This window comes from Cibotium barometz, chromosome 35, assembly GCF_041138505.1.
Source record: "Cibotium barometz isolate CiBa-2024 chromosome 35, ASM4113850v1, whole genome shotgun sequence".
NCBI classification, from domain to species: domain Eukaryota; kingdom Viridiplantae; phylum Streptophyta; class Polypodiopsida; order Cyatheales; family Cibotiaceae; genus Cibotium; species Cibotium barometz.
The window spans coordinates 26,205,386-26,233,291 of record NC_141080.1 but is presented as its reverse complement, the minus strand read 5'-3'; the positions used below and the strand labels follow the sequence as shown (position 1 = coordinate 26,233,291).

The 27,906-nt window shown below is 47.9% G+C and overlaps 1 protein-coding gene across 1 annotated transcript in view; it reads right to left on the bottom strand.

Annotated features, from left to right (window-relative positions):
- Window positions 1-27,906, bottom strand: part of LOC147618269 (uncharacterized) — a 71,844-nt gene that overhangs the window by 33,312 nt on the left and 10,626 nt on the right. The window contains exons 2-3 of the mRNA XM_086774721.1: window positions 3,027-3,094; window positions 2,872-2,897 (exon numbers count right to left, since the gene is read on the bottom strand). Coding sequence (XP_086630847.1) covers window positions 2,872-2,897; window positions 3,027-3,094 — 94 coding nt within the window. The remainder of the gene's footprint in view (window positions 1-2,871; window positions 2,898-3,026; window positions 3,095-27,906) is intronic.

Genomic DNA, 27,906 nt, shown 5'->3' with positions numbered 1-27,906 from the left:
TGGGAAAAATCTGAAAAATCAGAATATATGCAAGTGGCTGTCCAGCCCCTCTGCCCGCCTTCCTCTTGCACCTTCACTTCCCGTTCAGCCCGAAACAGTCCACCGATCAGCAACCTGTTGCTCCCCCTCTTGCTCAGAAAAACGCCCAAGATCTCCTAGAGCCTAGGGCTCTGATACCATGTCAGAATATGCAGCGGAAATGATATCCAAACTTGGGTAGACAAGAGCAAGTAGACTGCAGAAAATAACCAGCACAAGAAACACTGAGAGATGTGTGTAAACTCTTCTCTATACACAAGATCCCGGAGATAACTGAATGAGAAAGTGGAGGAGGATGGGGGGCAATATATACAAGCCCATGAGGGCAGTCGGCCAGCACTAAAAAGTGCCCACGACTAGGTAAATGTCCACGACTGCTGAAAAACAGCAGTCGGCCAGCATCTGGTGCCCCACGTCTGCACAGAACAAGTCGGCCAGCACTCAGACAGCCCACGACTGCTACAGATGCAGTCGGCCAGCTTCAGAGTGCTCCTGGCATCAACTGGCAGCCCTCCAGCCACTAGAAAAAAATGGGAAAAATAGGGAAAAAATACGGGGAGTGTGGAAAAATGATATACGGGCGGGCACACCCACAACAGAGGCCCTGGTGTATACAAATAGACAAGAGATGACTTCTAACAATCTCTTAGCATCTATCACTTGCGAAAAAGCTAATTAGCACTAAGACCCTCATTGCAAGTAATAAGTTAATTATTTTCTCCATCCTTGATAGGTTGTAGAAGCTGCATATTTGTCACGTGCATCCTGCACTTGGATGCCACAATGTCTTAGGGTGTTAACGGCCCTTTGTGAGCCCTCGTCCTGGACGAGTCAGCCAGGAGTCCACTAGGTAGTCATGGTCAGGTGTACAAGTCCCGTACATGGTCATGATCAGGTGTGCATGTCCCGCACATGGAGCAATGCTGCAGTACCAGACCATACTGTGTGTCACCCTCTGGAATGATGTAGAGGCGTATCAAGCTTTGCCTGGGGCACCAGTTTAGGGAGCCAGGATCCTGTTTGCTTGCATATCATTGGTATGTGGTGCTGTAGGCTAGAGGGCAGCCTGTTGGGCCACCCCATAAGCCTCTTTAAGCCTGGCTTACATAAAGGGCAGCCCCTTGTGGGCCACCCTAGGGACCAACGAAGCCCCAGGCCCAAGTGTCAGCCCACATGGGACCCATGGGACCAGTCGGCAGCCCTTGAAAGGCTTCAGTAGCAGTCGGCTAGGCCCTAGGGGCCCTGACAGCAGGCGAGCAGCAGCCCTGTTTGTCACGTGTGACAAGGCCCCTATTAATCCAGTCGTGGAACATTCAGCAACTCGCCAACAGCCCTTTCTACAGACTGACCAGTATATTGACCCTATAAAAGCATACGCTTGGCAAAAGGCTAATCTATCTCATTATTCACAAAGTGCTGAAGACTCCAAGGGACAGGACAGCCAAAGGGAGACTAATGCAAGGTGAACTTGAAGGTCAAGAATAGGTCATCTTCAGGCTGCTGATTTCCAGCCAAGGAAGGTCTCCAAGAAGTCAGTTTTTTTCATCATTCAATAAAGCAAATAGGTCAAGAATAGGTCATCTTCAGGCTGCTGATTTCCAGCCAAGGAAGGTCTCCAAGAAGTTAGTCTTTTTCATCATTCAATAAAGCAAATACACCAGTCCTTGGTGGGGCCCTTCAGAGGGTATTTGGGACCCAATCGCATGTACTCGTCTTCTCTCTCTCTCTCTCTCTCTCTCTCTCTCTCTCTCTCTCTCTCTCTTAACTCCATTGCATTGTTCTATCGTCAAGAACCAAGGTGCTGAATATTCATTATCAAAGTATAACCTTGTATGTAAGCTTCCACATGTTACAATATTTGCAAGAAATTCCTTTTGTAGGGGCAAGGGGAGGACTCACCAACCAAGCTCTCGTCATTATAATCGTTTGGGGTTCAATAAAGCAAATATACCAGTCTTTGGTGGGGGCCCTTCAAAGGGTGTTTGGGACCCAATCAGCTGTACTTGCTCGAGGACCAGCACAGAGAGCTCTCACCGACTTCTTCCATACCAGCACTCCGAGGGCCTATCCACCCATCATACCCAGACCACAGGCTAGTGTAGGAGCTCGGCCGAGAGGTGTGACACTCGACAGAGCCACTAAGTTATGCAGAGCTTGACGCCCCAAACCCCATGACCCTCGCCCACGGCCACGCCACCACACGAAGATCCGGGCCATCATCTCCCATCATCGCAGGACCTTCTCGCACCAGCTCAGTTTTACCACCTTGAGCACCATGTCACAGCGGCCCATGAGGGATGTATTAGGGTGATATGAGAGCTCTCTGCTCATGTACCTAGATCAGATTTTAAAGTTCTAGATTTTTGTTATCTTTCTTTGTTACTATTTTGTACCCAGGAGGATGTACCTCATGGATATGATGTAACCTTTTGGTCTCATAGGTCATCTTGGCCTTTTGAAGACGTTAATACAACTTTCTCTCTCTCTCTCTCTCTCTCTCTCTCTCTCTCTCTCTCTCTCTCTCCTACATTGTGCTATCATCAAGAACCAAGGTGCTGAATATTCATTATCAAAGTATAATCCTGCCTGTAGCCTGTAAGCTTTCACATGTTACAATATCTGCAGGAAATTCCTTTCGCACGGGTAGGGGCGGACTCACCAACCAAGCTCTGGTCTTTAAAATCGTTTGGAATAGGAAAACATTTTCCCATTTCACTTATAAATTATTTATTTACTGCTTGAAATGCAAACGTCTCAAATGCAGGCCAGCTGACCGTAAGCACAAAAAATGGAGCACAAAGATGCAGTAAAAAATGAATAGCATTTACTCACCTTTGCATTTTGAAGACCTGCAAAACCTGGAAGAAAAGGAAGGCAAATCTGTTAAACAACCTACACGTAGTCTGAGCAATAGAGTATTCTGAAATGGTGACAAGTGGCAAGCAAGAGTTGATCATCTTCACTCACATATGAAAACAGGAAAATACCTTCAACAAAGCTTTCTGCCGAGACGCAATCCATAGTCCTTCTCCCTTGAAGTCCGAAGCTAATTCGACTGCGTAGATTATAAAGCATGTGTCCATCTTTTATTAATCATGTAAATCTGGCAAGGTTCTTCAAAGCAATTTAAAAAAGCCACCAACAAACATTAACATTCCCCTGCCATGCTTTCTTCAAGTCTGAATCCCCCCACAGTTCCACACTCGACAATTCTTTAGAACCTCACTGTTTCACGCACCATCCTTACATGAGTGCCCTGAATACAATTCCTCTACTTTGCTAATTTTATCTCAATTAACAAGTATTTATCTCAGTGAAAAAGCTCAAATCTGCTGAAACCAGTACCTCACTGTGCTCTTAGCATTTACTAAGCCATTGTGTAACAAGCCTTGAAAAAGCTCAAATCTGCTGAAACCAGCACCTCTGTGTACTATTAGCATTTACTAAGCCAAGCGTAGAGAACGGTGACCCAGGAGAGGGGGACACCTGATCAACAACCTCAGGGAGCAGCATTTGGACGAATCCAGAACCTCCTATGGGGTGCGTGTGGCAGCCTTGCCGTCGAGAACTTGGTCATGCAGTAAAATGCTCACAATGGTTACCAATATGTACCGTTGCCTTGAGGGGGAAAGGGGGGGGGGGGGGTGCAGGGGCCAAGGGGGGAGGAATCCTGAACCTCATGCAGGGTGGGTGTGGCCACCTCGCCGCATCGAGATCTTCGTCCTACCATAAATGCTCATAATGGTTACCAGTAGCTACCGTTGCCTCAAGGGTCCTGCAAGCCTGGCCGGGCTAGCTGCCAGCCGCCCGTCTCCTCTGAGTGCTAGGCCTGTTGCTAGACAAGACTTGGAGTGGGTCTAGGTGCGGGTCTGAATGGACCTCTGTGGATCTAATGTCGAGGGAAGGCTCTGGTTAGGTGTCCCATATGTCAACAAATGAAGCACTTCCTAAGCAGTCATCTCCTATCTCACAGAGGGCCTTTGTTGTGGGTGTGCCCGCCCTATACCTTTTCTCATTTTTCCCCATCTCCCCATTTTTTACCCTATTTTCTGTGGTCATGTGGCAGTAGATGCTGGCCGACTATGCTCAGTTCTGGCCGACTGGATTTTATCTGGCCGACTCCCATTTTTCTGGTCGTGAGTAATTGGGACTACTGTTGGCCTATTTTGGGCTGACCGACCAGCAGTCCTGAACCCAGATATATAGTAGGGCTGCCCCCCACACTCCATTGTATTGGGTATTGTGTGCCGGATCTTGTACATAGTGCAGAGTTCATTCATACAGCTTCACTCTCTCTCTTCTGCGTTTTCTCTTCCACACACAGTTCAGCGTTTTCCAGGCTGGTGGATCTCTTGCGTTTGCTCATCTTCATGTTGGTGTCTTGCTACGTTGTTGTCACCCGCCCGTATTTGTGAGAAATCCCCAATCCAAAACCCTAATCAGCTTATAGGGAATTTTGTATCAAGAATTTTGAAGTTAATAAAACTTGGACATGTTATCTGACCTAGCATGGCAGACTTCATGATTGGACATGTGTTTTTTTTCCAAGGAACCATGATTGGACATGCTTCTATTCCGAAATGGAAGAGCATAATATTACATGCATGAATGGACATACTTCCATCTCGAAGTGGGGAAGTATGATTGGACATGCTTCATAAGCATGATGGACTATGCACTCTTACCATTATGGGAGAGCGTATAGATAGATACAAGTGTATGGAACGGATGGTACTCACCTTAGGCACATGCACAATAAGCTGTTTGAAGATCTTGCATTGGATGCTGATTTTGAGAATGTTTGAACATTTAGGCATTCATCTTAAAGCATCGAACTTGTGCATAATACTGGTTGTTGATCTAACGACTTGTATTTTGCAGGAGATTAAGTATGTTTCTTACTTAAACTACTTTCAATTTTGATAGTTTTACAAGATATGTACCTTTTAAGTTGGAGGCCGATTTTGAGGCCTTTCCCTTCATCTTTTGGAAAAACAGAGACTAGAATCGGAATCAAAGCGGTTGAAAATTCCCCGAGTAATTTTTAAAAAAAAATTTAAAAAATATTTTTATTTTTATTTTTTTGGAGGTGACGTGGCGACTCGCCCAGGCCATCTTAGCAACTGTCTCTTCAGTTGCACATGCAAATTCGTTTTAGAGCTTGAGTTATAAGCATCTCTTTCTATTTTCCAAAGAGGAAAAGAGAACTAACTCTTTCTATTTGTTGACAAAGGAAAGTTTCCCATGCAAAACTAAACATGTGTAAAAGTTTCCCATGCAAACTAAAACATGTGTAAAAGTTTCCCATGCAACCTAACATGTGTAATCTTTTTCTATTTTGAACTAAGAAAGCTTTTTAGAAAGGAATTCACCTATAAAAGGAGATGATTCCCTTCATTTTGGAGGAGGAGAGTTCATGTAAACTTGTGCATTTTTTAGAGCAAGAAGGCAATAAGACTAGCTTCTTCGCTACCAAGTGTAGAGAACCATTTTTCAAGAGAGAAGGCTATCATGTGAAGACGGAGGTGCTACTCAAGAAGAGGCTTTGAAGAGTTGAAGAAGAGCTTGCTGATTTTCTTCATCAAAGGACTTCACTCTTGTGAGCATCCTTGCCACAAGAGAACTGGTTGTGTGACCCATTGGTAGGCCATTGGGGTGGCACACAGACGGGTGAGTTTCTCCAACACTTGTGTGTGTGTGGTAGGCCACCATATACAAACTAGGAGATTCCAAAGGCTTTGTTTTCTATCTTGTTTGATGGCGGTACCATGTTGATTCAAATCAGCCCATACACTTGTAAAACTGTGGAGGAATAATTCATATTCCTGTGAAGGGGACCGGCCATTCCGGATCTATGCTGTGTCGTCTCTCTCTCTCTCTCTCTCTCTCTCTCTCTCTCTCTCTCATTTATTCTTCCATCTATTTGTCTCAAGTATTGTTGGCTAAAAATTCACAAGTTTTACTTCAATTTTCAGCCATGGTTAAAAGTGGATTAATGTGATTTAGCAGTGATAATCTTGTTACGCAACCTCAGCGAGTTTCAATGGTATCAAAGCGGTGTTATCTTCCCTACCTTGTTGGTGATTGAAGACAATCCTTGGGAACAAGCCTTTTACTGCTAAAGAAGAAGATGTCAACCCAGAGAGAGAGATCAAGATCGCAGGCTCATCCTAGTGAGTCAATGGAAGTCTCTTCTTCAAGAAGAAGAGGTGGTGGTGCTGACAGGGAAACAAGGCAAAGTGGTGATTCTCCACGAACTTCAAGATCCCTTGGCCAAAATGAAGAAATACGGCGTAACTCTCATGCCTATGGTGAGGAGGCGCTCCATTGCCGAATCAAAGAAATGGAAACTTGTTGATCGATCCAGATGTGTAAGCGGTGGTGTCAAAGAAGGCCATCAACCATTCCAAGGTATCTCATTTTGAAGATTATGTGAAGAAATCAGATTTAGGTGATCCTATGCTGTTTGCAAAGGAATACCTCTATGAGAAGGGAATCATTGGTCCCGATCCATCTGGGCAAGCTGTTTTCTTGGAGCCCTACATCATAGCTTCCTCTAATATATCACCAACAGAGCCACCCATGATGGTGAAAAAGGCAGCTGTTCAAGATACCAAGGAGAAAGAGAAGAAAGAGACCTGCAAGTTGGGAGATCGAAGTGTGAAACTGGGAAGGACCGTGACATCTCAAAGATCTTAGCCTTCATCCGGCCTGCTTTGGAAAGGATTCCCTGTGCTGCTTACCACGTATGCAAAAACTGCAACGTCCTTGCCTGCTGCCAACATCGGGCAAGCCAACCACCATCTGGTCCCGGAAAGCTCGCCGCAATGCATCCACATTTAAGTGGCCAAAACGAAAGTGCCACAGATCTCCGACCTGAGAACCTGTCAATGAGGAGAGTGCAGAGAGCTTGTAGATACCATCCTCCACACCGCCTTCCCAAACAACTTGGCCAGTCTCACGGTCCTGTAGAGCAACTGAATGCTCCTCAAATTCCACGCGAGAGCCAGTCTTGCCTGACAGAAGATGAAAACCAAGAGCAGGGACATAAAGAACACGGGAGGCATGCTTGCCCCCCTTGCCGTCAGGAATAATCTCCATCTGACCCTCACTGTGAATCGGAATGGTGGAGTTGTCGCCAATGAAAATGCGACCTGACTACCATTTCAAATCCAGAAAGAAGTCACAGGACACAGTCATGTGCCTGGAAGCACCACTGTCAAGAATCCATTCCCGGGTATCCTTTGCGGTGAAGCCAACTGCCTCCTCGCTCGAAGACGATGAAGCATCGGAGTCCATCATCTCTAAGTGCACAAATGCAGGAGTCTTTGCAGCTGAGGCTGAAGAATCAGCACTCTTCCCAGTCCGCTTGGGACACTTCCTCCAGTAGTGGCCTTTCTCGCCACAATCATTGCAAGACCGCTCGGCCTTCAGTTTCTCTCGTTCTGTTTCAGGCTTCTTCTCAGAAGACTTCTCCGGTGAAGCCTTCCCTTTGCCCTTGTTGTTATTTCGGCCTTTCGGCCGTTGGCCAATTAAGGCCTCCGAACCTCCGCTATGAGGAGGGTTCGTGAAACATTCCTCCTGGTCTAAGACCATGGGCGCAAGCTCCTCCCAGGTAATGGTGTTGAGCCTGCCACTAGTAATCAAAGAGGAGTAGAAAGCGGAATACTGAGCAGGCAAGTGGGACAGCAAAGTAATGGCCATATCTTCTGATAATATCTCCTTCCCAGCCTGGAGGACTTCCTGCTGAAGGGCCTGCAGCTTGTTAATGTGCTCCCACATCATCGACGACTTTGCAGGGTGCATAACCCGCATCTGCACTTCCAAGGAAATCCTCTTCATGGGTGATACCCTGTTATAAAGAGAAGCCAAGTGCTGCCATATGCCTCTGGCCAGCGTCATATGCTTTGCGTGATTGATTACTTGTGGTGTGCAATTGAGGAAGATAAATGACTGCACCCTAGCGTTGACACGATCCCACATCTGTGCTTGTGCCTCGCGGTCCTTCTTCATTGACAGTAACTCCCCTTCCTCTGCTTCCGGCCGTGGAACCCCGATAACAATGAAATCAGCAAGGTCATATGACTCCAGCACAGACTCCATCATCACCTTCCAGATGCCGTAATTGTTCCCGTCCAGCTGACGGTCCATTGGGAACGTGGGGAGAGGGTTGGGATCTTCACATGCTTCTCAGCCATCTCTAACAAATCTACCATCGTGGGGATGTAACTGAAAAGGGTGGGTGGGTGGGAAAAAAAACTTTAAACCTGCAAGTTGCTGTCCAACAACTTAGCCCGCCTTCCTCTTGCTACTTCTCTTCCCGAACAATCCCTAACAGTCCACCAATCAGCAACGTAACAATCCCCCTCTTGCTCAGAAAACTCCCAAGATCTTTCAAGAGCCTAGAGCTCTGATACCATGTCAAAATACGTAGCGGAGATGATAACAAAATTTGAGACCACAAGAGCAAGTAGAGTGCAGAAAATAGACAGCACAAGAGAAGGAGAGAGATAGGCATGTAACTCTTCTCTATACACAAGATCCCGCAATGAAAACAAGATACAATAGGTGGGGGGCCATGGGGCAGTCAGCCAGTAGAAGGACAGCCAATAGTCGGCCAGCATGTCAGGGTCGGCCCTCACACATGTGGAGTCGGCCAGCAGCAGAGAGCAACTAGGACTGCCTGTGATCAGTCGGCCAGCATCTGGTTCAGCCGACAGGTCCTACACTATCTCCCACACCCTGGAAAAATAGGGAAAAATGGGAAAAAATACGGGGAGTGAGGAAAAATGATAAAACACCTATACAGGGCGGGCACACCCACAACAACGGCCTTGGTGTCTGATAAAGACAGGAGATGACTTCTAACAGCCGACTGGTCATTTGGGGCCATACAAAATGGCCCCTTGTTTGTATGGCCCCTTGCCCCCCCACTCTTCTCATCATTGTATCCGGGATTTCTCTTGTGTATATAGCAAAGTTATACGCTTCTCTCTCTCTCTCTTCATTTCTGCATTTTTCTACTGTGCACTTGCTCTAGGTGTTTTCAGATCTTGTCTTCATCTCCGCTGCATATTCTGACATGGTATAAGAGCTCTAGGCTCTTGGAAGATCTTGGGAACTGTGTGAGCAAGAGGGGGGGCTATTTGTGTTGCTGATTGGAGGACTGTTTTGGGCCATACGGGAAGAGGAGAAGCAAGCGAAAGGTGGGCCTTGTTGCTGGACAGCCACTTGTAGGTTTAGTTCTTCATTTTTTCCCACCCACCCTGCCTTTTCAGTTACACCCCCATAGTGGCAAATTTACTTGAGATGGCTGAGAAGCACGTGAAGATCCCGACACTCCCCACGTTCCCAGTGGACCGTCAGTTGGACGGGAACAACTACGGCATATGGAAGGTAATGATGGAATCTGTTTTGCTCACCACCATCACATGGGAGGAGCTTGTGCCATGGTCTTGGACCAAGAGGAAAGATTCACGAACCCTCCACAGGGCGGAGGTTTTGAGGCCTTAATTGGCCAATGGTTGAAAGGCCGTAATAACAACAAAAAGGACAAAGGGAAGACTTCATCAGAGAAGTCTTCTGAGAAGAAGCCCGACTCAGACCGAGAGAAACTGAAGACCGAGAGGACCTGTAATGATTGTGGCGAGAAAGGCCACGATTGGAGGAAGTGTCCTAAGCGGAGCACCGAGCAAGGTGCAGAATCCTCAGCAACAACCGTGAAGACTCCAGCTTTTGTGCACCTGGAGGTTATGGACACCAGTGTTTCATCTTCTTCGTGCAGGGAGGAGGTTGGAGGACTCTCCGCTATCGATACTCGGGAGTGGATTCTAGACAGTGGTGCTTCCAAGCACATGACTCCTTCTCACACGACTTTACAGGATCTTTGCAGGTATTCTCGACACATCCTTATTGGGGATTAATCCACTATCCCAGTTCATAGTGAGGGCAGGTTGGAGATAGTTCCCGATGGCAGAGGAGAGAAGCATTCCTCCCAAGTGTTGTATGTTCCATCACTTGGTTTTCATCTGTTGTCAGTGCATCAGGTTTGCAAGACTGGCATACAGGTGGAATTTGATGAGCATTTTGTTGCTCTCCGGGACAAAGCAACAGGCCAGGTAGTTTGGGAAGGCGGAGTGGAGAATGGAGTTTACAAACTTTCAGCACTCTCTCCCAGGTCCTCAGTTTTGTGAAGAGTGGTAGTCTCGTAATGGCCACTTAAGAGTGGGTACGCTACAGGTGCAGGCTTTCCCGGACCACATGGTGGATGGCTTGCCAGATGATGGCAGCAGGTGGCAGGAACTTTCCAGTACAGATGTTGGTAGTTCTTGTGTTCGTAAGTCAGAGGAAACTTTACAGGTAACCTATGCTCTCATGTCTCGTAGCATTCGGGACAAAGAAACTCCTGTAGTTGAGGAAGCTCTTTCCACGAGGACCTATTGGAAGGCCAGGCAGGTGGCAGTTGATTACTTGCAAGAGGAGATGGATGTTGCACATTCTCCAGGCTATGGTTCCGGATTCAGAGGGGGTTGGTTTACAAGTTTTTGAAGGCCTTAAGTGTCAACAGGTTTCCAAGACTTGGCATCCCACCGTAACAGTTGTTGCTCCTTGTGAGCAGCATTATGCCTCCTTGACTCAGAAGCAGAATGGTTCATTGTCTTGGTTGATGCATACCAGATTGGACGGGAGCTTCCTGATGAGGCTGTTGAGCTCATGTTTGCAGAGGACTCTTTGGGAGGCAAGATTGCGGATCTTGTGTTTTCTGCAGCATGTGAAGGATCCCAGACTCTTTTACACAGGAGGGGGATTGATGGATGGAGTCAGACTCCAAGGATGGAGTGACTCAGATTGGGGAGGAGAGCCAGACACGAGGAACTTGACATCAGGCTACAGTTTTTCCCTTGGCTTAGGAGCTGTTTGTGGTGCTGCTTGCGAGGTGGTGAGGTTGCAGAGGTTACTTGGCGGGATTGGGTTTCCACTGGTGGAACCCGCGGTCATCAAGAGGCATTTTGTTCGTGACAAGATTGTTGCTGATGACATCTTGCTAGAGTTTTATTCGACGGAGGACAGTGCGGTGGACCTCTTCACGAAGTCTCTATCTCAGGCTATGCTCCGGCTGCACTCAAGCTCACTGGGATTGGTTCCACATCCACGACTGAGAGGGGGTGTTAGCAGTCATCTCCTGTCTGTATATTTACACCACGGCCTCTGTTGTGGGTGTGCCCGCCCGATTTAGGTGTTTTCTCATTTTTCCCCACTCTCCATATTTTTTCCCTATTTTTCCTTGGTGTGGGAGGCTGTCCTGTGCCTGTCGGTTGTTCTAGATGCTGGCCAACTGGACTCTGCTACCCCCAGGCTGTCCCCTGTATGCTAGCCGACTGACTACTGCTGGCCAATAGGTGTTTTTGCTGGCCGACTGGAGGAGAGCAGGTCGTGAGCATTTTTGGTGGCTGTCGACTGCTTTTTAGCAGGCCAACTGGTCATCTAGGGCCATATAAAAATGGCCCCTTGCCCCCCCACACTTCTCATCATTGTATCCGGGATTTCTCTTGTGTATATAGGTTATACGCTTCTCTCTCTCTCTCTTCATTTCTGCATTTTTCTGCTGTGCACTTGCTCTAGGTGTTTTCAGATCTTGTCTTCATCTCCGTTGCATATTCTGACAGCTTTGCCCAAGAAAATGAATATTGGTGATATTGTCCAGCTCGCCATTGAGAGCTGCCTAGAGGAAATCCCGATTTTGACTACGTGCTATGCAACTCCCCACAAGCTTGCAAAACAATGAAGAGGCCCTGAGGGAGGATATTGTCGATGCCAAGAGCTGAATGTCCGCTTCGGAGAATAGGCAGGGGCAGCGGCCTCAGTCGGGGATGATGGAGCGGCTTCCATGGAGTCCTCCTCAGAGGGTGAAGGCCAGAGTAAGGTGACACTCACCGCCAAAACTGCAACCCTAGCACTGGAACCTGAAGATGGAGGGGTGGGGGAGGAGAACACACAAGAACAAGGTGCTGAAAGATGGGGGAAGGGCAGGGAGACAAAAAGACGAGGGCAAAAAAAGGGGGAGAAAGGGCGGTAAGCAAAAGGGCAGTGGATGAAGAGGGGTGGGGGGGGGGGGGGGGGAGTCGGGCGAAGGAGAGGTGGAGGGGAGAAGGCAGAAGGCGGAAGGCGGGCGGAAGGAAGGTGGGCAAGGAGTAGACGACAGGCCGACGAGCAGGTAGGGAGGCACGGTCGGTGAAGGAGGGCGGGCAGAAGGGAGGAGAAGGCGTAAGGCGTAAGGCTACGGATGGGCAGGCAGGTAGGTAGGAGGGAGAAGGGGCGAACAGGAGGCGACTCACGAGAAGCACTGGCAAAGGCTAAAGGGTAGGCGACTGGGACACAGTCTACACACGAAGAAGCTAGCATGAGGGGGGACTCGAGAGCTCCAACTCTTGTTTTAATAGTCTAAAATAAATTTAACAGTGCTCCTTTCTCCTCTCTCTCTCTCAAAAAAAGGTGCGTGCTCTTTCTCCTCTCTCTTAAGAGAAGGTGAATCTTTTTTCATTCCTCCTCTTGGACCAATGGAAGATAATGTCCCCATTTGGACTACTGGTCATGACAGTATGACTTGAGAACATCAAAGGCCAACTGGTTATAAATTTCTGTTTGGCCATCTCTCTGCGGATGGAATGCACTAGATAACTGCAACTTAGTTCCGAAGTTCTCAAATAATGCCCTCCAGAAATGCGAGGTAAACTTGGAATCTCTATCTGATGTTATGGTGCTAGGCAAACCACAAACTGGATACCAATGCTTGAGAAACAGACGGGCTACGTCCTCGGCTATGGCCGTATGCTTGCATGGGATGAGCATGCAGAATTTACTAAAGCGATCCACAATGGTAAAACACTGAGTGTTACGGGATCCGGTGGATGCTGGTAGAGGCCCTACAAAGTCCATAGATATGTCGATAAAAGGTCCGTCGGGGATAGGCAAAGGTTGAAGTAAACCAGCCTTCTTTGTATGTGGAACCTTTACTTTTTGACAAATCTTACAGGCTTGTACATGTGCATAGACATCACGCCTCATCTTTGGCCAATAAAAGGACCGTTCTAACTTCTCGAGGGTACTGTTGATACCTCTATGTCCTCCAACTAAGGAGTCATGGGCATCGTGGAGAAGAGCGGAACGCTTTTCTCGAATGACACAGGCGATTCTTGAAGAACAACCAACCGTTCTGGATGGAATAATGGCCTGGCTCAGTCTGGAGGGCCAAACTGTACTGAGTACCAAACTCAGGGAAGTCGACATATTGGTCTTTCATACTATCTAAGTCCTTCCCCGTGATTTCAAGAATGGTAGATTCTTGGACTGCCTGGATGCTGGCCTTTCGACTAAGAGCATCTGCTACTGGGTTATGCTTACCAGGGATATATTCAATCATTCCTCCAAACTGTTGGAAGAGTTGACTCCACCTGGCCTATCGATCACTCCACTGGGCACTGGGCATAGTTTGAAGCCACTTAAGTGCTTGGTGGTCAATTTTCACTGTGAAAACCTGTCCATAAAGAAAAGCTTCCAATGTTTGAGTGCTATGATCAAACCCAAAAGCTCTTTGTCATATACCGAATAATTCTTTTCGGCGACATCCAACTTTCTGCTGTAATATGCCACGGGTCTATTGTCCTGCTGGAGGACTGCACCTATGGCTACATTGCTGGCATCGGTGATGACCTCGAAAGGTTCGTCCCATGATGCTGACTTTAATACAGGTGCTTCTGAAGCAGCTTTCTGGAGTGCACGGAATGCATCAAGCGCCTTGCCTGTAACTGAGACTTTATGCTTGCGAGTCTTCACCCCCTTGAGCAAGTCGGTAAGAGGTGCTGCAAGGTTGGAAAACTGATGGACATGGGAACTAAAGGCCTGACAAAGACCTACGAATGAGCGGATTTCTTGGGCGGTCTTAGGAATGTCCCAATCTAAGATCTCCTGAACCTTTGATGGGTCCAGTCTAATTCCATCGAAACCGATGATGTAGCCCAAATACTAAACTTCCTTAACACCAAAGACAGACTTTTTGGCATTTATGTAGAGCTGATTATCTCGCAAAAGTTGCAAGACTTTCTCCACATCTTTCTCATGCTGTCCGCAGTGGCTGAGAAGACTAGTATGTCATCAAGGAATATGAAAACACACTTCCCAATGTGGACTACAAAAATCCTAGACATCATCTTATTGAAGGTTGCGGGTGCATTTGTAAGCCCAAAATTCATGACTACGAACTCGTAGTGACCACGCTCTGTCTGAAAAGCTGTTTTTGGAATGTCAGCTTCAAAAATGCAAACGTGATGGTAACCACTCAGGTGTAAACCCGTCCACATCCAGATGATATGGGACTAATGTGCAGTTCAATTTATTAGCCAGCTGGGGAGAGATGGCGTCTTCAGAACTACCCATATCGAAAAGGACTACAAACTGTCGGCCCTTGGCAGAGCCATAAGCTCAGATGAGGCTCTTCTGTGCAGCATCACTCTCACCCTCCTGCTTAGCATCAAATACCACTAATGGCATAGGATGCATAGAAGGTAAAAGTTGAACCGCATTGGTGGTAGTAGGCGGGGCTGGAGGAGCTGGGGAGGCTGTGGCAGAAGGGGCTTTAGCGGCTTGTTCCACTTGCCATTTGTGGCAATCCTTCTTACCATGCCCTATGATGTGACAGAAAAAACATCTATTTTCTGACTGATACTTCTTTTGCTCCTGTGGAGAAAGATAACCTCCAGTAATGCCTGCCTTAGCCTTTTCATCGGGGGTTTTCTTAGGCTTAGATTCTTTGTCTTTCTTACCCCCTGAATTGGAGCTATTACTGCCGTCCTTCTTAGCATCTTTAGAAGATGCGTTACCTTTTCCTGGCTTTGCAGTGGATTGCTGCTGCTGGGGTTTGGTACTGGACTGAGATGACTGCTTGGGCTTGCCTCCGTTCATCTTCATTTCTTCATTCTAAGCGAGAGTCAAAGCCCGGTCATATGTACTGGGTTCAAAGTTACGAACAGTGAACCGAATGTTAGGATCCAATCCACGAATGAATTGCTCCATCTTGGCCTGTGCAGATAACCCTAACTCTTGTGCTAAAGTGATAACCTTGCCGGATAACTGAAGCACTAGGGATCCGTTTTGTCTGAGTCCATAGAACTCATCTGCCAGACCTGTCATGTACTGGGGCGGGAGGAATTTGGTCTTCAAGTCATGGACAAAGGTATCCCAGCTGAAAGCTGTGACACCTGTGGTCTGGTCTGTATAGAGATTAGACCAATGCTGCCACCAAGTGACTACCTTACCAATGAGATGGGGAGCCGCTACGTGGACTCTATCCTGAGGATCTGTGATCCTAGCTAATGGAAAATGAGCAATAAATTGATGAATAAAATAATTTACTGCTAAATGATCACACTTATCATCATACTTATTGAAATTAGGTTGACTTCGAATGACGGTAGTTGATGCTGCGGACTGCTGCCTGGTGGCACTTGAGACTGGGGATGCTGAAGAGAGGTGTTGGTATCTAAGATGAATGGCCTCCTTTTCCCTTTGGTGCTCGAGTAACATACGTTCTCGATCGAGCTCTCGTTGGTGCTCCCGAGCGGCGAGTTCAGCCTGACGCCGATCTTCGTCGATGCGTTGGGCTTCCTCATAGTCCCATCTTTCTGCTTTTTCTTGTTGCTTTCTAGCTTCTACTTCTGCTTTTTCTTCTCTCCTTTGGGCCTCGTCCTCTCTCCTTTGTTGTTCCATCTAAAAGAAGAGGGAAATGTAGTCGGGTGCTGCTGGAGGCGGAGAAGGACGTGCTGTTGCTGCCTCCAAGAGTTGGAGATGCTCCATGAGCAGTTGGTTCTGAGCTCTAAGAAGAGCTATGGTGTCTGTGGTAGACGGAAGAGCAAGGTCTCCTTCAGGGGAGACGTCTTCCGCGTGGCTGATGAGTACTCTCCTCTATAGACATGATGCTAAAGTCGGTGGTCGTGCCGGAACACGATCTAACCATCCAAGGATGCCCTCACACTAGGATACGGTGTGTGTTGTGTGTGTGTGTGTACAAGCTGAATCTGATACCAATGTAATATGCAGCGGAAGTCTTCGTATTGGAGGATCCTGTCACACAAATGTTCACATCGTCTTCTGTATCCTAAGTTTCGTGAGTTTAGCAATCCACTTTAATACTTCAAACTTTAGAGAGATATGAGAGAGAGATGAGAACTGTACACCGTATGGGGTCCCGAATTACCCACTGAAGGGCCCCCTATCCCGTTACCGAGATAGTATTTGCTTTATTATCTTTTAAGAGACTGACGGTGTGACTGACGATAAGCCAAACGCAAGACCTCTGAAGACCAAGTGTTGGGCTGAACTGTGCACTGCAGTAGAAGTACCAAAGATGTCCAATCTCGAGCCTATGCACTCTTCCCAGTGGTATGAGAGAGGGATGCAAAGCTAGGGCTGAGAGGGGCTGTGTTTGGGACTGTTCTAGACTATATATGAATGCTGTAAATGAATGAGAATGCTGCGTTTTACCTTCACCAAGTGGCTAGAGCAAAACGATGAATGAATGAATACTAAAAACTGTATTGATGCAGAAAACGCAAGATGGACTGAAGGCTGAATGCTGAACTGCTGCGTTTTACTGATGTAGATGGCTGAATGCTCATGCGTTTGAGGCGCCTAGGGCTGTAGGAGACAAACGCTGAACTTGATGGCTCTCTTGCTGAATATGATGAATGACTAAATGATTATGCAAGGGCTCTATTTATATGGGTTGCATGAGCCAGTCGGCTCTATAACGCGCGGAAGCTCTGGGTAGTCTTCTTTCAGCCCTAAACACTCTTGGAAACCTTCTGATGCAAAAATGCACCATCTGATGCAAAAACGCAGGTAGAGAGAGAGTAGAGAGAGAGAGAAAGAAGTGCTGGAATTTCAGTATATACTATGGTACAAAAAGGTACATGTCTTTGCAGCCCTTGGCTGCCCTCTTGAAAAGGTGATAACACACCAAAATACTGCCCTAGACTAGGACCCTACTGACTCAAACCCCTAGTGGATTGAATGAATGAAGCCTTGAGCAAGAGGGGCTATTTATAGCCCCTTGGACTACATGGGGAACTGGCCGACTGCTGGTCCGCCAGTTCATACTTTATTAATGCCTTTTTTAAGCCAGCCGACTGGATATCCTCCTGCGCATGCTGCTGCCCCCTTATCTGCTGGTTCAGCCGACCCTGTTATGGGCAGCCGACACCTCCTGTCCTGCAGCCGACTCACTTCTGCAGCCAGCCTACTGCACTTATCTGAATCCCACTTGTCCTGCTCCACGTCCACTTCAGATGAGACACCTGAAGCTCTGATCATTCTGGTTCTACCTATCTTCTACTGGTTCATGGTCTTTATCTGTTTGCCCCTTCTGGATTTAGCCTTGAGAAGGTCCATGGCATTGCTTATGCACATGACATCCCCCTCTGCTAAACTTGATGACGGGATTCCAACCTGCTCTTGGATGACTATCATCATCCCAATCCTATCCCGAATTCCCTCTGTCATCTTCCATCCCTGGCAAACCTTTTTCTCTGAAAATCCGGTCTGTTCTCCAAACCACTCTGTCTCTGATGAAGATCTATGCATCTGGTCTTCCTCTAGTCCACAATCCATTCCTGCCCTGACTCTGAACACCGTCTTGGTCTTCATTCCTGGAACTGAGTCTGGCACTCTCACATCACCCTTGGAGGATCAACCTCCCTTGGGACCGTTACCTGAGAACCTATCTGGCTCACGGAACTGCCATCCCCATCTGGCACTGCGGAACACCACCAACTAACTGTCAGAATATGCAGCGGAGATGATGACCAAATCTGGGAACACGAGCAAAAGCAAAAACGCAGGCAGAAAAACAGCACAAGAGAGAGAGAGATGTAGGCGTGTAACTCTGCTCTGATATACACAAGAAGATCCCGAATATGATACAAATAAGGCATGGGGGCTGAGGTCCTATATATACCCCCCTAGAGGGCAGTCGGCCAGCATCAGGAATGCCCACGACTGATGAAAAGACCCACGACTGCATAAATGCAGTCGGCCAGCAAAACAGGTGCCCACGACTGATCAAATCCAGTCGGCCAGCAGCCCTGAAGCCCACGACTGATGTAGATCCAGTCAGCCAGCAATAGGGTGCTCCTGGCATCACCTGGCAGCCCTCCCAAGCCTCAGAAAAATGGGAAAAATATAGGGGAAAAATACGGAGAGTGGGGAAAAATGGGAAAACACCCACCCACAACAAAGGCCCTGGTGTATAAAACTGGACAGGAGATGACTTCTAACACCCCCTCTCGGCTCCTGGCTGTGTAACCAACCACTGGGAGCTGGGGTGCCGCCTGAGCAAATCCTGAGAGCGACTTCGTGAAGAGGTCCACCGTACTGTCCTCCGTCGAACAGAACTCCAGCAAGATGTCATCAGCAACAATCTGTTCACGAACAAAGTGCCTCTGGATGACCATGGGTTCCTCCAGTGGAAGCCCAAACCTGCAATGTAACCTCCTCCTGCTCCGTAAAACTGCTCCTGGGGCATAAGTAGATCTCCTCGTGTCCGGATCTCCTCCCCAAACCGAGTCACTCCAACCGTGGAGTCGAACTCCATCCAACAATCCCCCTCCTGTGTACAAGAGTCCATGATCCTTCGCATGCCGCAGAAACCACAGGAAACGCAATCCTGCCTCACAAAGAGACATCTGCAACCAAGAGCTCAACTGCCTCATCAGGAAGCTCCCGTCCAATCCGGTGTCCATCAACCAGATCAATGAACCATACAGCTTCTAAGTCACAGAGACATCACACTGCTCACAAGGATCAACACCTGTTATTACGGTGCACAAGCAAGTCCTGGAAACCTGATGAAACCTGTCAACCACCCCCTCTGAATCCGGAACCACAAAGCCTGGAGAAACCACCTCCTTCTGCAAGTAAGCACCTGCCACCTGCCTGGCTTTCCGAAAGGTCCCCGTGGAAAGAACGTCCTCAACAACTGGAAGTTCTATGTCCCGAACACTACGAGACATCAGAGCATAAGTGACCTGTTCAGCTTCCTCTGACTCACGAACACAAGAACTACCAACATCAGTACTGGAAAGTTCCTGCCAACTGCTGCCATCTACTGGTAAGCTATCCACCATCTGGTCCCGGAAAGCCCGCTCCTGCAGCGTATCCACACTTGAGTAGCCATTACCAGACTACCACTCATCACAACCCTGAGGACCTGGGAGAGAGAGTGCTGAAAGCCTGTAGACTCCATTCTCCACTCCACCTTCCCAAACCACTTGGCCTGTTGCTTTGTCCCGGAGAGCAACAAAATGCTCATCAAACTCCACCCGTACGCCAGTCTTGCAAACCTGATGCACTGACAACAGATGAAAACCAAGTGCCGGAACATACAACACCTGGGAGGAATGCTTCCCCCCTCTGCCATCGGGAACTATCTCCATCCTGCCCTCACTGTGAACTGGGATAGTGGACGTATCCCCAGTAAGAATATGACCAGAACACCTGCAGAGGTCCTGTAAACCGGAACGGGAAGGAGTCATGTGCCTGGAAGCACCACTATCGAGAATCCACTCCCTAGTATCTGTTGCGGAGAGTCCTCCAATCTCCTCCCTGCCTGAAGAAAATGAAACATCGGTGTCCATCACCTCTAGGTGCACAAAAGCCGGAGTCTTCATGATTGCTGAGGAGTCTTCACCCTTCTCGGTCTTCCGCTTGGGACACTGTCTCTAGTAGTGGCCTTTCTCGCCACAATCATTACAGGTCCTCTCTGCCTTCAGTTTCTCGCGGTCAGCGTCGGACTTCTTCTCAGAAGACTTCTCCGATGAAGCCTTCCCCTTGCCCGAGTTACGGCCTTTCGACCGTTGGCCAGTAAAGGCCTCCGAACCTCCACCCTGAGGAGGGTTCGTGAATCGTTCCTCCTGCTCCAGGACCATGGGCACAAGCTCCTCCCACGTGATGGTGCTGAGCCTGCCACTGGTAATCAAAGAGGAGTAAAATGCTGAGTACGAAGAGGGCAAATGTGACAGCAACGTTATGGCCATGTCCTCTGACGATATCTCCTTCCCAGCCTGAAGAACTTCCTGCTGAAGAGCCTGCAGCTTGTTAATATGCTCCCGCATCGTCGACGACTTTGCGGGGCTCATAATCCGCATCTGTACTTCCAAGGAAATCCTCTTCATGGGCGATACCCTGTTGTAAAGTGAGGCCAAATGCTGCCATATACCTCTGGCCAGCGTCATGTGCTTTACATGATTAATTACCTGTGGTGTGCAGTTGAGGAAAATAAACGAACGGACCCTGGCGTTGACACGATCCCACATCTGTGTCTGGGCCTCCCGGTCCTTTCGGGTTGACGGTAACTCCCCTTCATCTACTTCCGGCCGTGGAACACCAACAACGACGAAATCGGCGAGATCGTAGGACTCCAGAACGGATTCCATCATCACCTTCCATATGCCGTAGTTGCTCCCGTCCAACTGACGGTCCACCGGGAACGTGGGGAGTGTCGAGATCTTCACATGTCTCTCGGCCATCTCAAACAGATCTGCCATAGCGGGGATGTACTCTGAAAAGGGTGCGTGGGTGGGAACAAAGAAGAACTAAAACCTGCAAGTGGCTGTCCAACAAATCAGCCCGCCTTCCTCTTGCACCTTCTCTTCCCGATCAGCCACAAAACAGTCCCCCTCTTGCTCACACAAATCCCAAGACCTATCTAGAGCCTAGGCTCTGATACCATGTCAGAATATGCAGCGGAGATGATGACCAAATCTGGGAACACAAGAGCAAAAGCAAAAACGCAGGCAGAAAAACAGCACAAGAGAGAGAGAGATGTAGGCGTGTAACTCTGCTCTGATATACACAAGAAGATCCCGAATATGATACAAATAAGGCATGGGGGCTGAGGTCCTATATATACCCCCCTAGAGGGCAGTCGGCCAGCATCAGGAATGCCCACGACTAATGAAAAGACCCACGACTGCATAAATGCAGTCGGCCAGCAAAACAGGTGCCCACGACTGATCAAATCCAGTCGGCCAGCAGCCCTGAAGCCCATGACTGATGTAGATCCAGTCGGCCAGCAATAGGGTGCTCCTGGCATCACCTGGCAGCCCTCCCAAGCCTCAGAAAAATGGGAAAAATATAGGGGAAAAATACGGAGTGGGGAAAAATGGGAAAACACCTCATAAGGGCGGGCACACCCACAACGAAGGCCCTGGTGTATAAAACTGGACAGGAGATGACTTCTAACACTAACCTCCTGGGAGTTCTTCCCGATCTGTGTTCTCGCCTTGGGCTTCGAATCCGTGTACTTTCTTGTACCTTGGACCTGTACACCATCATATGGGACTGAATCAGTGTTTAGCTTTGCTGAGCCTGGTGCTTTGATACCAATGTAACGCGCGGAAGCTCTGGGTAGTCTTCTTTCAGCCCTAAACACTCTTGGAAACCTTCTGATGCAAAAACGCACCATCTGATGCAAAAACGCAGGTAGAGAGAGAGTAGAGAGAGAGAGTGAGAAGTGCTGGAATTTCAGTATATACTATGGTACAAAAAGGTACATGTCTTTGCAGCCCTTGGCTGCCCTCTTGAAAAGGTGATAACACACCAAAATACTGCCCTAGACTAGGGCCCTACTGACTCAAACCCCTAGTGGGTTGAATGAATGAAGCCTTGAGCAAGAGGGGCTATTTATAGCCCCTTGGACTACATGGGGAACTGGCCGACTGCTGGTCGGCCAGTTCATACTTCATTAATGCCTTTTTTAAGCCAGCCGACTGGATATCCTCCTGCGCATGCTGCTGCCCCCTTATCTGCTGGTTCAGCCGACCCCGTTATGCGCAGCCGACACCTCCTGTCCTGCAGCTGACTCACTTCTGCAGCCAGCCTACTGCACTTATCTGAATCCCACTTGTCCTGCTCCTCGTCCACTTCAGATGAGACACCTGAAGCTCTGATCATTCTGGTTCTACCTATCTTCTACTGGTTCATGGTCTTTATTTGTTTGCCCCTTCTTTCAGCCCTAAACACTCTTGGAAACCTTCTGATGCAAAAATGCACCATCTGATGCAAAAACGCAGGTAGAGAGAGAGTAGAGAGAGAGAGTGAGAAGTGCTGGAAATTCAGTATATACTATGGTACAAAAAGGGTACATATCTTGCAGCCCTTGGCCACCTTCATAAAAAGGTGGTTAACCCTAAAATCTGTCCCCTATGGGACCTCTAATGATCCAATCCCCTAGTGGGAGAGAATGAATAAGACATTGAGCAAGGGGGGCTATTTATAGCCCCTTGGACTACATGGGGAACTGGCCGACTGCTGGTCGGCCAGTTCATACTTCATTAATGCCTTTTTTAAGCCAGCCGACTGGATATCCTCCTGCGCATGCTGCTGCCCCCTTATCTGCTGGTTCAGCCGACCCTGTTATGGGCAGCCGACATGTCACCAATTGGCCGACCATTTGGTCCATTCCTAGTTTTTGCGTCTCGTTCACTTGAGGCCAGGCCGGTGTCTCATGTGAAGAGGCCAGTATTTTGCTGACATGGACGGGAGCCAAACTGGTGCCACCCGTGTGTTAGCAGGATGGTGTCGTATGGACGGGAGCCAGATCAGTGCCACCCGTGTATGACCTGGACTGTGTTCGATCCATGGGACTGTCACGCCATGGAAGAGCCAGTATTCGTGCCGTGTTTTCGCCTATGGGACTGTCACACCATAGGGAGACTCGTGCCTGGAACTGTGTCTTACCTATGGGACCGTCACTCCATAGGAAGACCAAGATTTTATGTTTTTATGTCGTGCCAGTTTTGTGCCGACAGAAATTTTGTACATGTTCCATGAACGGGAGATATGTCCATGTTACTATTTGCACATGCACACATGATTTGTATGCTTGAAACTGTTTTCGCATGACATGTATTCGTGTGTTTGCCTGCCTGACGTGTTACTTACTGAGCGGGGACGCCTGCCAGTGAGTCGTGAAGTTTGCCCTGTATTCTGACGAGTTTCAGTGCATGTGAACAGGTGGTAAGTATATGGTACATGTTGTTTTAATGTTTTAAATTCTAACCCTTTGATTTATAAGGTTAGGGGTTCACACTTATTTAAAAGTGGGCACCCCCTTTGGGCACCCACTTTGGGGCCAAGGTGGGGAGCCTCACTTTTAAGTGAGTGTGGGGGTGGGCATGGTCACCTACCCCCACTAATCCCCCACATGCATGCGTGGAAATCTTGAGTTGTATCTTCACATTAAATTTTATTAAAAAGGTTTCCCCCTTCAAGCGTAAAATCCATCGCATCCTCTTGGCGTTGATTTTCATCATCCGATTTCACCATCCTTGTGAAGATTAAGAAACGGCGACCACCTCCTACTCCTCTGCTCCTACAGCAACCAGGCGGCTACCTCTGCTGTTGCTGGCTGCGCCTGCCTCTCTGCAGGTGGCTGAGTATACTTGCAGGCGGCTGCTTTCTCCACGTAATCATCTCCTACAGGCTGCTTCATCTTCCCTCTGTACTGCTGGCTGCGCCTGTTTTATTACAGGCGGCTGTGTTGCCAGCCCAGCACTAACTGCAGGCGGCTACTCTCCCCCACACGACAGTACACCAGCAGGCAGTTACTCCTACTGGCGACAGTACGTGCAGGTTGTTCTTCTCTTCTGGCTGCGTTGAAAACCTGCAGGGGACTGCCTATGCTGCTGCTCTCCACAGGCGGCTGCCCCTCTACAGGCGACTGAACTTGCTTCTTCAGGCGGCTGCTACTGCACTCAGACGTGGGCTTTCTTCACAAAGCACTGCTGCGCATACAGCCAGGCCCATTACATGTTTTGCCTACACAGAGTTGGCTGCCATCACATGAAGGCCACGTATTACCTCTGAATTGTTTCCCCCAGGCGGCTGTGTCCTTTGTGGCGATACATCATCTTCCCGGGTGTTCTACAAGGAAGACTTCGCATCACCTGAGTGGTTTCATCATTCCGCAAGTTTTGGTCTTTTATCAACCAACTACAAGTAAGTGATTTTCAGATTTGAGTAAAGCATTTAATGTTTAAATCTGATAAGGGATTCATCCCTCTACGGCCACACCCGTTCGGTGCCGGGTTGTCCAAGCTGTATTGGCGAACCTCGGTCCAAAGGTGCTGAGATCGGGAGAGCCAGGCGTTAGTACGAGAGCGCCTGTTTGTGCGTGGTCTCGGAACACCAGTGAGGCGCTCTCCGCGGAGTCCAGTGAAAGCACAGGACCGCAGAGATTGGGCCACAATAGTGGTCGTTCTGCTTCGAGTTTTCTTCATCGAAATCCGAGCCTACTTGTTTGGTACTGTTTTCATATGTACATGGACATTATTTGGTTCTCAGAACCCATGGAGCATTGTATTCTTTAAATACTCCCAATAAATATATCATATATTGAGGGGGGGGTCGGCCCGTTCCGGCCCCAGTGCTGGTGTCCATCTTTCCATTTCTGTTCATTTACTTTTTCAAGTTGTTATAAGTTGTCCATTTCATATTTGTGGTTTTAAAGTTGTGCTATTAAGCGTGTGGGTGTCCAACGGAGTCTTTCCCACTTGACGGGATCGGTTTCCCACTTGACGGGATCGGTTTCATTGGTATCAGAGCACGGTTGTTTCCCTCTCCCTAGTGGGGAAACGAACCTGTGTACTGGACATCCCGCTTTTAGCAAACTTTGAACACAATGGACAGCCAAGGCAACCCTTTGGAAGTACCAAATTCGAGGGGTCCCTCTAGTGCGTCTCGTGGGTCTGATGCCCTGCGTGGTAGGCACAAGCCCCTTGAAAGGGTTCTTGATAGTGAATCCAAAGGTCAACTGTCTCCAGGAAAGACAGTTATGCTTGAACAAGACCCTGAAGCTATGAGGGCTGAAATGGAACATATGAGAAAACTTTTGCAGGCTCAAGAGCAAGAATTAAAGTTTTTGCATGAAGATCCACATCTGCAAAGTGCTATTGAAGCCAGGAAGGCTGATGCTATGGTCGATGTAACCTTTGAATCAATGGCTCGTGAAGTGGGCAAGAAACCAAGGGAGTTGGCACTTGCCTATTTCCTTCGCAAAGGTGATATCAAAGAGGGGGATGACGGAGAGCTGAAATTCAGAAATCCACCTCGTTTAAAGCATGGAGATCCCGCATCCCAGAGGCTGAAATCTTTTATGCAAAAGGAAGAGGTGACTGTCACCTCTCGTCATGCATCTTCTCCGCAAGGCACTAAGCCTGACAGATATATGTATGCCAGTGCTCATGGAGGGCACGAAAGTCACATGCATGCAAGATATGTATCTCATGGTGACAGGTCTGCTTCCAGAAAAATTTTGCCTTCTGAGTTGTCTCATGGAGAGACCATGCCATATGCAGGTAAGTCACATGCATCTGAGCTTCGAGTTCGTGGAGCACATGCCACCGTGCCCCATGAAGCTTCTTTGACGGCCCATGGAGCCCATGCAGACAGGGCTACCCCGTTGGATAAGGGGAAAAGAAAAAGAGAGGACCATGAGCCTCATGCCAGGAAGCTCAAGGAGTTCAAAGCAGGTGATAAATCTGTCAAATTTGATGTCTTTCATGGTGAACATGATGCCTCTAAGGTGTTAGCGTTTGTGGCACAGTTCGACATTGCTTTTAGCGATGAAGACTTTACAGAAAAGTCGAAGGTGCGCCATGCTAGCATGTTTCTGAAAGGCACTGCTGCCCATTGGTGGATCACTGAAAAGATCACCAAGGATCCCATCTCTACTTGGAAGGAATTCAAAGATAGATTTTATGCTCAGTTCTTGCCACCCAATGCGGAGCAAACTCTCACTCAAAAGTGGGACAGGCTGGAACAAAAAGATAATGAGAGTGTGCAACAGTATGTTAACAAATTTTGGAAAGTGTTGCTGGAAGTGACTCCCTTCATGCTAATCTCTGAGGATGAAAGAAAGAGGAAGTTTCGTTCTGGATTGCAACCTGCATATAGATCGGGTATTGAATTGCACCCAAAGCATACGTTGCAACAACTCACAGCTTCTGCTCTTGCTACAGAGCAATTGGTGCTCAAGATCAAGCAAGATCAAGGAGGTTCTAAGGGGAAGGACAAGGCTGTCCCGAATCAGCAAAAGGGTGGACAGCCACCTAAAAAGAACTTCCGGGAGCCTTACAAGGGTGCTAAAGCTGAAAATAACCCATCCAAAGAGCAGGGCCCAAGAAAGAACAAATTCGGCTTAACTCCAGAGCAAAGAGAGCAATATGCTAAGGATGGAAAATGCTTTTCTTGTGGTAGCAAAGACCACATGTTCCGACAATGCCCAGATCGCAAACCAAAGCACGAGGACAAGCACACCAAAGCAAATGTTCATGCAGTTCCTGATGTGCAAGGTAATACAGGTCGTGATGCAAAAGAGCGTATGGTTTGCAAGGCTTGGGGGCAAATCAAGGATCAGCCCGCACTATTCATGTTTGATGACTGTGCAACTGACAATTTCATCTCTATGCAAATGGCAGCTGCATTGGGTATTGAGGTTGAAAACATGGGACCTCAGATTGAAGCCGAAGCTGCATTTATTGGTAAAGAGGTGCAGGTTGCCCCTTTGATTGGGAAGTTGCGTATCCATATACAGGGCTATCTTGATAATGAGCATTTTCTAGTTGCTCCACTGAATGGATGTGATGTATTGTTGGGCAAGCCGTGGCATCATAGGCTTGAGCCCCGCAAAGACTACAAGTCCAATATGATTTCTTTTATGCATAAAGGCCGCATGCACTTTATTGATGCTGGCAAGGAAGGGGATTCTATCCCAGTTGTATCACACATCCAAATTAATAAAGCAATGAAAAAGAGTCTTTCTGCGTACTTGTTTTTTGTGCGTGATAGTCTTGTGCCAAATCATCAAAATGTGGATGCTATGTCTAATGATAGGCTGAATTTTCTTAATGCATTCAAAGACTGTTTTGCTGACTCATTGCCAGGTGAATTACCTCCCCAAAAGCCCGAAGATCACCGCATAGATCTTGTGCCAGGTAGTTCTCCACCTAACAAACCCGCATACCGAGTGAGTGCTGCACAACAAGAAGAAATTATGAAGCAGGTAAACGAGCTTTTAGAGAAAGGTTTGGTTCAGCCCAGTTCCTCACCTTACTGCTCTCCTGTGCTTCTTGTTCAAAAGAAGGACGGATCATTCCGTATGTGTGTGGACTATAGAGCTTTGAACAAGCTTACCATCAAGAACAGATTTCCAATTCCACGTATTGATGATATCTTGGATAAGCTTGATGGCTCAGCTTGCTTTAGTAGACTTGATTTGAAGAGTGGTTATCACCAGATACGCGTGGTGCCACAAGATGTCCATAAGACTGCATTCAGGACAGCCTTCGGATTATATGAATTCTTGGTAATGCCTTTTGGTCTCACCAATGCTCCTGCTACTTTTAATCGTATGATGGATAGGATATTCCGATCCCATCGCAAGTTTACAGGAGTCTTCTTTGATGATATCTTGGTTTTCTCCAAGAATGAGCAGGAACACAGAACTCATTTGGTCACAGTGTTCGAAGAGTTGCGGAAGCATAAACTTTTCGTCAATGCCAAGAAAAGTGAGTTTTTCCTTTCAGAGATTCATTATCTGGGACATATTGTATCCAAGGATGGAGTTACAATGGATCCTACAAAGATAGAGACTATTCGGAATTGGCCCGAATTGCAAAACGTACATCAAGTACGTAGTTTTCTGGGATTATGTTCGTATTACAGGCGTTTCATAAGGCATTTCGCCATGATTGCCACTCCTCTACATGATCTCACGAAGAAGAAAACTGTTTTCAAATGGACTTCAAAGGAACAGGA